This window comes from Quercus lobata, chromosome 7, assembly GCF_001633185.2.
Source record: "Quercus lobata isolate SW786 chromosome 7, ValleyOak3.0 Primary Assembly, whole genome shotgun sequence".
Lineage (NCBI taxonomy): Eukaryota > Viridiplantae > Streptophyta > Magnoliopsida > Fagales > Fagaceae > Quercus > Quercus lobata.
Window position 1 is genome coordinate 39,307,814 of NC_044910.1, and position 10,928 is coordinate 39,318,741.

Consider the following 10,928-nt stretch of genomic DNA (forward strand, 5'->3'; position numbering starts at 1 on the left):
AAAGGAATTGGGTATGGCATTTTGCTATTGGTTTGATTTGATTTTGGGATGGATTTCTTTTTGTGGGTTCATGTTGGTGGAGTTGGGGGTTGCCGTGGTTTGGTTTGATTTTGATTTTGTAGGTTGCTGTGGTTGCCGGAGTTTGTGGCTGGGTTTCAAGAAAATAACAATTTGGGTATGTTTTTCGTGGTGATCGTGGTAACAGAGGTGATTTGAGTTTTGAATTTTTGTTTTTATTTGAGTTTTAGGATATATTATTTTATTATATAAAAATATTATTTTAATACATTGAATTGTAAAATAAAAATAAAAATATCGGTATATTGTAAAATAATATTATATAATTAATAAAGTAACTTAATGAAATAAGACAGCATTTTGGCTGCGGATGCTCTCAGCATTACCTTGTTTGACAGTTTGAGACCTTCCCGTTTTTTCTAGTTATTTTTACCTTTATTTTTGGCTCTTGGACAGGCCTAGTGGTCAAGACAAGAAATAGTAGTGAGTACCGAGTACCAGTAGAAATGGTAGAGAGGGATTCCATGACAGTTACACTGAGCACAAGAAAAGTATAACAAACCTCCAATCCGACCTTCCAAGTAAACCACAAAAACCAGCCTTAACTAAAAATCTCTCTCTCTCTCTCTCTCTGTTTTAGGGTTTGTGAAACAAAAGGTAAAGCTCATAGCAATGGAGGAAGAAGCCATTTCGAAATCGGCGGCGGTGACGGCCTGCACCGCCATGGCTTTATTGTACGTTGCGATTCTTCACGCTCCCACTTTGATCCTCCGCCTCCCACCTCCTCCTTCCTTCAACAGCTTCATGATCCGACGCTTCATTTGCGCCGCCATTTCCTCCGTTCTCTCTCTCCTCATCTGCACTCTCATCCTCCCAGTAAGCACTCTCTACTTCCACCAGTAGTGATAATGAAGTGGTCGCCTCGGCTTTTGTGCCGAGAGCGACCATTATGAATGAGTCACCTGACACCAAAATTAAGCAAAATTGAAATGACACTTGGCACAAATTTAGAACCTAATTTGAATTTTGATTGTGTATGATATAATGTTGAATAATTTCAGATAAGAAGTAAGGAGGCGTCAATTCTATTCGATGTTTACGGAATCCGAGTTGATCATATAGTGAGTTGATCGTATCGTTTATTTGATTGAATGTTTGCTAAAATTATGTTGCGAATGGTAACTTTCGATTTGCATATTTTTTTTTAATGGTATGCAGATTGGAAAAAGAGTGAATGGTTGCTGAAAATTGCGATTTTGTGTATGAAACAGTGGCAAGCTGTGGTGTTTCCTGTTTCCTTGACTTCTTTAATGTATGCGGGATCTTTGGTCCTCAAGGCTCTGCTCTTGGTGGATAAGTGGAGAGAGCGTGTGAGTCGAGGTGAAGAATTTTCGTATGAGTACATCCAAGGTTCATTACAAGGGTTTATTGATTTGATAATTTCGGTTGCTTCCAATGTTTCGGCTTGGCGTAATTTTGTTGTGGTGAGTATCTTTACTGTTTGGTGTGCCCTTTGAATTTAATTTTAAGGATTTATGCCAGATGGTATCGATTTTTTTTCATGATTAACCATTGTGATGATGTGTACTATCTTTTTTATTAGAATATCCCATTATTGCAATTTGTTTCTTGTAGGTGTATTGGAAAATGATAGATAGTAGATACATAATAATTTAGCATAATCCGGACGATAACTTTGAAAACTGCTAGTTTGTATAACATAGGAACGTATGTGCGCGTGTGTGAGAGAGAGATACTCATAAGACTTTAACCATTGATGATATTAGGCCTAATTTAAAATGCGTAATGAATCTTACACCCGTTTTCCCCCAACTATTGAATTATCAAAAACAGAGTTTCCTCATCATTGCTTTGTTTGCTTATATTGTGAAATTTATCACGATGAAGGATTAGTTGATTTGTGATTGCCCTTTTCATTATTGAATCTTTACTGATTACTTGTAATTCGGTTGATTGAAAGATGGAACCCTAAGTATTTTCAATTATACCTCGATTTCTAACGTTGCTTTTCTGAACAGGCACCACTTACTGAGGAGCTGGTCTTCAGGGCATGTATGATACCTCTACTTCTCTGTGGAGGATTTAAACCGTACACTGCCATACGTCTGTGCCCTATTTTCTTTAGTTTAGGTAATTTGATAAAAAGTCATTTTCAGCATATGTTAAATCTATGATTTAGATAATTATGAATCATCTTTTGTGATGTACATAGAGCATGGCGTGATGGTGGTGACTTATGTATACCATCATTGATGTGTTTTAGGAATTAGATGGTCTTTAGGAGTAAGGTAGTTATGCAATCAATTTCTATGAAACTGACATTCATGTTTAATGTGAAAATGGATTTGCACATAATCTATCCATCATTGCTTTGGAGTTAATTATAAGAAATCATGATTAATTTGCCCTCATGTTAAAATATGACAAAAGTGAGTTGCTATTGTGGAAAAGAAGGAGAATCCTCTCACACTTTGAAGTCATTAAATAAAAAATCCAGAGAATCCTCATCCTGAGTTTACCTGAGCATTTAAAATATTCATCCTGATCATTGTTTATTCCCAGTCTCACTGTTTTTTACATTCTTGGCAGCACACCTAAACCATTTAATGGAGTTCTACAGCAAGCAAAACTTTAGCTTGATAAAAACTTTCATGGTTGTAGGTAAGCCCATGACTTACTGTTTCCATGGGATACATGCAATTTCTAAAAACTTTTCTATCCATCAGATGTCAATTCCCTTGTTATATGTGTGGTTTTTAGGTCTCCAGCTTGGCTACACTGTTATATTTGGTTCATATGCATCTTTCCTCTACATTCGAACTGGTAAGTGATTTTTGACATGTTGGCATCTTATAACTAATGCATGGGCCAGAAGTATTTTTTGAAATAAAAAATAAATACTCCATCTGCTGGCTTCCAAGAGAATCTAAGATTGTACTATATGTAGTTTACTATATTTTTTGGAGCCGTGCTGCCAGTTGGTCAATAAGACAAACTACCGTGGGCCTAATTGAATATTCTTGATAATAATTAGAGTGGACATAGACATGCATATAATGGTGCTCACCTCTATTTTATCTATATGTAGTTCATAGCAATTTGCAATTAGGATTGTGCTGGGCTAGATAGCATACTGTATCATGTTTTCATTGCATTGGAAATTCTCAGAGTTTTGTTGTTTTAGGCAATAGGGTAGTAGTTGTTACTCAAGTTTTAGAATTAATTATACCTTTTCAAAATGAAAATGGAAGGGTCTCAGGCTTATGATTATAATCACAGTAGACTGTAGAGTTTAAACTCTACAGTTTATTGTGATTACTGAAGAACGAATGGTATGCAGTTGTTTTAAGTATTTTTGTCATCTTCTTTTGAGTTATCTAAATTCATCATTTACCAGAAAAAGATGAATGTTTTATTATTTATTTAATCTTGATAAGTGATGTGTTATTTTATTTAGAAAATATGCCTAAGCACAGATATTATTCTGTTCAAAGTTCAATGACCCATGCTTGAATAACATAGTTGTTGTTGGTATTTGGGTTTGGCTCTTGATCCTTATATTAGTCATCCAAACAACTCAATTAAGATAATTCTAGATGCTTTTAAATTTTCCATCTTTTTTTCCCCTTTAATATTTAGTTATTTTACATGGATTATGTAACAGTTCATTCTTAGGTATTGGGAGGCTCCTTTGGTCTCTTTATTCATTTTATAATATTCTACCTCACTTGCTAAGAACCTTGTAGCTTAGTGGCATTACATGGTCTCCCTCATAAGGTGAACTAGGGTTCAAGTCCCCCTCACCCACTTGTCTTAACAATTATAAAAAAATAATATTCTACCTCATTGTTGTGAACTTTTACTCATTTCAGGACATCTTCTTGCTCCATTAGTTGCTCATAGCTTCTGCAATTTTATGGGATTGCCTGCGCTGTTTTCAAGGAGGAATGGTATGCCATTAGTTGCTCCTATGCTATTGAAAAAAAAAATCTTGGATTTATTTGTCACTACAAGTAGTTCTGACCTTTTCTTGATGCTGTTCTTTAAATCTGTTGATAAAATATCCAACTAAGTTGCAAGCCTCTTGGCAATGCTCTATCTTAAAAAGAGGGGGGGGGGGGGACACCTTAATGTTCTGTCCAAATGTATGGTACTAAAGGTTGGGCTGTTAAGAAGCAACATGTACATAAAATGAGTGTAGTTGAAATGAGAATGTTAAGATGAATAAATGGAAATACAAGAAAAGATAAAATTCGAAATAAATAAATTCATTTAAAGATAGGGGTGGCCCCTATTGATGAAAAGATGAGGGAGAGTTGCTTGAGATGATTTGGTTTTAGAGATGAGCAATTAATGAATATGTTCATTAAATTTAGGGGAATGAAAAAAGGTACAGGAAGACAATAAAATTCATAGAAGTAGTACTGTAGTAAAAGGTACATATTAATTTAGGAAGTAACATAGAGTATGCTTTCAGATAGAATAATCAGACAGAATAAAACGACGTAAAAGAATACATATGGCAGACTATGACTAGTTTTTTGAGGATCCATAGCTGACCGCAACATTTTTGGACTAGGGCTTGGTTGCTGGTTGGTTGGCTCTCTCCAAATCTATGTGGGGAAACTTTAAAACTTAAGTTTTTCAATGTTGGCCAAGCTTTATCATCTTAGAAATTTCACCACTCTGTTCTGTCTTTGACTATAATCTAAACTGCTGGGGATTCTAATTTCAGTGCTTTGGATCTATTAAATATTAAACATGCATTTGCTCAATATAATAATATATTACAGATTTACATGCGAACATAGTAAAATCCTTTGAACTTCAATTTTTAAGTCCTTGGTATCACATTTTATTATTTTCTTGAACCTTCTTTTATCAAAGCTTACCTTTTTTTTTTCTTTTTAACAATTGTTTCAGGGATGGTAAGTGTAGCATTTGTTGCGGGAATGGTGGGCTTCCTCTGGCTTCTTTTTCCAATGACACACCCAGATTTGTATAATGATAGATCAGATAGTTGCAAATGTTGGCATGGATATTGTTCTTGGAGCTAATTATGTGAAATTTTAGAGAATAGATAGTTTTATAAAAAATAAAACTTGAAGTTGAAAATAGGGGAAAATAGAAAGAAAGCAAAGGAAACTGGAAAAACAAGTTTATGCAGCCTCTTCGGAATATTACTTGTTAAGTCATTCATTTCAGCTACTCTTGGCTATTATTGGGCCATAATCTCTTCCCAAACAGTAAGAAACCTTTACCTACCATGAGATTTTGTCTCTGGGCTACACCACATGCATTTAACCATTGTCCCATTGGCATTTCAGCAAACCAGCACGCCAAGGGTGGCTATGTGAGTTCGGTTTTGTTCATCTCAGTTTGTACATACTAAACCGTCGTCTTACTCCGTGTGTTGCACAATGTCCTATGTTCTATGTGCGAACATGGCAATGGGTTGTGCTAGGTGGTTGATTGATTGAGACCAAGTTTGGGCACATTCACATCTCCAGTACACGTTAGCCATAGTTTTCAATTTTGTACTCCTTTATCTTCCTATGCCGTGGGCTTATAGTACAAGCAAAAAACATTTGTGAAACTTTTAATAGTGTGTAAAATGGGCCAATCCTGGGTATTAATACAAAGACATATAAAGATTATAAATTTTGAATATGCTCATTCAAAGACTTCGGTGGAGTTATGGTAGAAAATGTTGTGCACGCAGAACCACCAAGGTTCAGATTACACTTTTGGAGATCAGCATTCACTGCTCACGACACAGCATTCCATTGTTCCATGCACAGGTACCATCTTATTTGCTTCTTGAAGGGTATCATTATATCTGGTTTGGATAAGAATTTTGGTCCGTTGGGTGGGTGTATGAAAGCGTAGACACTAGACGGAGAATACTGCAAGGGTGCTACTGTTTTTGGGAAAATATGTTTTTACTGGTCTTAATTTTTTTTTCCCTTCCTTTCTTCAAATGGTACAAACAGAGATAGAATAAGACCGATTCCCTAAATGCCTCTTTGGATATTCTTCAATATCCCGGCTATTCACGGAATGCTTCCAGAAGTCGCTCAATAACACCCTGGCTTGCTCTATCGTGGTGGTTGAATGATGGAGATGAGAGAGGCAGAGAGGTGGATGGGGTAGAGAGAGGAGAGACGAGGTCAATGGACCAGGTCATAGAAATGGATTCAGAATTAGGCATAATCCTCGAAGGATTAGGGGTAAAAAAAAAAAAAAAAAGAGGATGGTGTGTAAGATTTTCACACTTGATATCTGCCCGAATACCCAAAGTTTCGTCCATCTTAGATTTGTTACTTGATTGCGCAAGTGACTGAGTTTGCCCATGATCTTTTGGGTCGAACCCAATTTGTTGGGTGGGTCGGTTTTCTAGGTTTTGAGCACTTTTAAATAATACAATCGGTTAGGAACCATGTCTCATGAGTGGAGGTTACTATTTTAATCTTCTCTTCCCATTTCTTTGGGCTAAAACTTACTTTAAAAAAAAAATAATAAAAAAGTCTTACTGATACAATACCTAGAGAAGTAGTTCTTGAAACTTCTTCTCTAGTTAGTGGTAATAATCTTCATTTAGGAACGAATCACGAATACTTCAAATTAGTAGTTGTAACTGTATCGGGCATATTTGATTCTCCAACACTACAAAATAATTCTTCTTTCTTATTTTTCTTGGACTCACCCGCTAGCTTTCTATTTGATAAACTAATTTCTTTTACAATTTTGTTTTGTTTTGTTTTGTTTTTTTGTTTTTTTTTGTTTTTTTTTTTTTCTAGGAAAATAGAGTTTTGTTATTTAAATATATATATATATATATATTATGCCATTTAGCATTTGTAGATTATCTTTGAAATTTAAAAAAAAAAAAAAAGGAAAAAGAAAGAATAGTATGTCCTTATAATTTTTTTTTTTTTTTTTTTTTTATATATATAAAAATATTACGGACCAAAGGGATTGGAAATCAATATTCATGAATGGTATAGGTCTCTATATCACCTTCTTCTTTTTTTCTTTTTCCTTTTTAAAGTCAAATTTGCGACCTCAAGCCAACTCAAGGTGAATGCCAATTAAGCCACGCTGCATTGGCCTATATCTAGTCATGATGATGCACAAAATCGTCAGTGAGTAGATTATCCACACGCGCGCCAATTAGGGTACCCGAAGAATAAGAGAATGAAAAACCAATAGAGAGCATCGGTTGGGTGCTAGCCAAAGACCCATCCGAAAGTTAAGTCAATGATAGGAAAATCTCCAAGAACTCAATAGTGTGAAAGTTAGGAATTTTCACGTACCTTAAAGAAGAAGAGTTTTGGTACTTATATAGTGGTGTAGAGCTAACCAAAATCTCTTGAATGTAGGAGCTTTTTTTGTAGAGAAGATTTTGGAGTTAAGACTCCAAGATCTTAGAGCTTCTCTTCCCATTTAGGGAAGATATGAATGTGTAGTAGGGGTCTTTAGGTGTAGTGTGCAAGTAATTTCCATGTAGGGACACGTGTCGAGAACACGTAAAAACTTGTGCGACCTCATGTACTCAATTGTCTATATGATCATCCATTCATTGACATGATCATCAATCTGTCGGTATGCAAATGATGAGATGTGAATCGTCCGAGCATATATGTGGGCTACCCGATAGGTCTTCAAGGAGAGTGGAGTGCCGAATCGTTGGGCTTTAAAGGGATTGAATGGGGACTTTATCCCGACGGGTCCTTGGTTGGTAGGTCGCATTGGATGAGGCATGTATCCTAATGGATCAAACACAAGATATTTCACCCTGATGGGTCAAAGTGCCCAAAAAACTTTCTTAGACGAAAATACCCCTAGCTAATAATATTAATCATAACTAAAATGAAAGGACACATTTGCCTTTGTAAATATTAAATACTGACCCACTGGACCATCACAAGAAGAACCAAGAGATGAACATTTTGGAAATTGGGAGGGGGGCCTTTAGGGTTTGGGTGTATTATGATTTCTGAGTTTCTGACTGTTCTCATTTTACCTTCTGAACGCTTCAAGGTTTTAGATATTGTTATGATGACCCAGAATCTGCAGGGTATCTTAGTGAAACAAGGGAAAACTTGGCAAATATTATATTCAACCTGTTGTAGCCACACAAAAGCCATTTTACCCGTTTCAAAATATTATACACACACAAAGGTCATATTATTTAAAATGTTTTTGGATCGTTTCAAAAATCCAAATGTCACCTCTTGTCATGTCACGTGTTCATGACATTCATCCCGGCTTTGAGCAATAGCCAATGGTAGGATAGTTATTATATGACCTAAGTTTTACTATAACCTTTTTTTTTTGTTTTTTTTTTTGTTTTTACAATTATTGTCCGTGGTACTAGTTGCTTGTCATTTTTGTGCGGATCCACCGTTAACGAGTTGTGACAAAGTTGTGGCACAAAAGGTTATAGTCCTGAATTTTCTCATAGTAAGAAGCATTTCTTATAATTTTTTTCAAAATTATTGATATGATTTTGTAATTAGGATTTTATTAATGTATGCCCTTAGGGCATAAGTTAATAAACCATTTTAAAATTTTTTTTATAAAAAAGTGAAAAAGTGACTAACTTCTTAAACAACTTTTTAAATTTTTTATAAAAAATTTATTAAAATAAATGATTAATGTATGTCTTAAGAGTATATATTAACTGGACCATTATAATTAAAGTAGCATTATTTTTGTTATGCACCAAACAAATCAAATCATTTGAATAATTGTGAAAAAATATTATGAAAGATATTGCTTAATTTTTTATTTTAATAATTCAATGATAGAAATGAAAATTTTAAATTTTGAATGTTTTTATTAGAAATACTTGACTTACGGTTGCTCTTGACAAATTATTTAGGGACCGTTTGGTAATGTTGTTCTAATAATATTATTTGTATTTTTTTGAAATACTTGTAAGTGAAAAAGCGTGTGAAAATACGTGTAATATTGTTTAAAAACTGAAAACATGTTGTGAAACAACTCTACCAAACGGGACCTTAGCTTTTTAGTATATATTTTTAGAAATTGGGACCGAGTCTAACTATTAGCTGACCCCATTCCTTCCGGGTAATTCTAAAAGCCTAGATTCAGTCATCATAGCTTGGCCCTTAATTGAGCTTCCCAAATTGACTTGCTGAGTTGGTGACATGGTGTTGTGACTGGAGTCCAGAGGTCTATAATGTGCAGGGAGGGCCATGGAGATTGAGGCCTGGCTTTGTTAGATGCACTTGAGTTTTGATTAGACATTCTTCATATTATTGTGATGGGTTTGTTTTGTTTGTTTGATGGTCAACCTGGCAAATGCCATGGGGCTATGTCTTGTCCAAGAGTTTCATATTTGTGGCATTGTGGTGTGGGTTACCACTTTATCAAACTTAATAAACCTTCATTGACTTTTTTTTCTGCTGAATCTTTTATGACGTTCTCTTTGATTAGATCCTCCCATCAACTCTATTCTGAGACAGAATCTGAATGAAAAGCCCTTTTCTAATCTTACAATTTTTTGGGTGAAAACTTTTTTCCTCTTAAAAAAAGACACACTACAAAGCTTGACTTCGTATCTTATGTAGTGATACGGTCAAGAGTGTACAAAGTTATGGCACTTGGCAATTGGCAATCTTGCCAAACCAGCACTTATTTCAGAGTGTGCAATTTAAGGTCAAGAATAAACTGAGGGAGTAAAGAAAATTTTGCTTGCAAGGACTTTTAGAAGCTCTGCCAACATCCTCATTAGGATTCAGTTTTTCACAGAATTTCCTGGTGGATTAGGTATAGACAACGATGATCACGGTAGATTTGCGTGATAATTGGATTCTGAACAGCTAACAAGTACGACAGCAAACTTATTTGTTGGTTACTCTGCTTTTTCTAGTATTTGGTTGATGTAGAACTAAGAGTCCAAACTTTCATTTAAGAAGTTTGAAAAGTAAAATGCACTAGCTAGTAGAAATCATCATGGCCAATGATAGAATTGTACAAAATTTGGGGCAAGGAGTTTGCAGCAAATTTTCAAAATAGTGATGTATCAATATTTGAGAACACCACTTCTCCAGGGCAAGTAAAGTGTTGAATTTTGCAGGATAGCTGTTGTTCTCGAATATTACACATCAATATATTGTAGGAAGTTTGCAGCAAATCTTTGCCCAAAATTTGGTGTTTTAAAGGAAATCATCATGAGAATCAAAACTTACCGTCTTATGACCATTACATATGCCGTTTTTTGATTAAATTCTTTTATTTAGGCTAGATCTATTCAAATTTGCTATTTATGATAATTTTTTCATTTTGTTATAATTTTCAATTAAGATTTTTTTTTTTTGAGGAAACACTTTTTTTTTTTTTCAATTAAGAATTAGAATAAGTTCTTGTCAATTTTTGGGTGTTTCCCAGAGTTTGTAAAATTATTTTATGTAATGTTCTCAAATTTTCCTATTTTTATCCTAATTTTTGACCTAGCATTAATTAAGGATTTTTTTTTTTGAGAAAAAAAAAAGGGGACTCGCGTGTGGCAGTCATTGTCCCACACCCCACGGTACAGTTGGGTAAGCCCATGGGTACCACCAGCTCGAACTGGAGCTCGGAAACTCCGAACCCACACACACCCCAAGCTCTATTGGTTTTTGGGGCTTCTAGAAATTGCAATTACAGTCCTCGTGAGAACTCGAACCTCAGATGTGGTGAAAGCCTCAGCAGTCACCTACCAGTTGTACCACACCTGCTGGTGGTTAATTAAGGATTTTTAGCTGCCCTTAAATTTCTTTAGTATATAATTAGTGGTTGTAACTCATGGACATTCAGACTATTGAATAATTAAGATTTAGAATGTTTCTCATATACATACATATATATTTATGTATTTA

At 34.9% G+C, this 10,928-nt stretch overlaps 1 protein-coding gene across 1 annotated transcript; it reads left to right on the plus strand.

The window, feature by feature from the left end:
* The first annotated feature begins 426 nt into the window (after positions 1-426).
* LOC115951354 (CAAX prenyl protease 2) lies at positions 427-5,247 on the plus strand. Its single transcript, XM_031068568.1, has 8 exons — positions 427-894; positions 1,080-1,139; positions 1,290-1,502; positions 2,058-2,169; positions 2,629-2,700; positions 2,800-2,862; positions 3,912-3,989; positions 4,963-5,247. Exons 1-8 carry the CDS (start codon positions 691-693, stop codon positions 5,094-5,096), a joined length of 936 nt encoding a protein of 311 aa, XP_030924428.1. The 5' UTR covers positions 427-690; the 3' UTR covers positions 5,097-5,247.
* Positions 5,248-10,928: the final 5,681 nt, after the last annotated feature.

Excerpts from the sequence above, each read along its gene's own strand:
- LOC115951354 (XM_031068568.1), top strand. The coding sequence starts at position 691 with ATGGAGGAAGAAGCCATTTCGAAATCGGCGGCGGTGACGGCCTGCACC. Across the intron at positions 2,701-2,799 it reads AAAAACTTTCATGGTTGTAG|GTCTCCAGCTTGGCTACACT; the intron begins GTAAGCCCATGA and ends TGTGGTTTTTAG. Across the intron at positions 2,863-3,911 it reads TTTCCTCTACATTCGAACTG|GACATCTTCTTGCTCCATTA; the intron begins GTAAGTGATTTT and ends TACTCATTTCAG.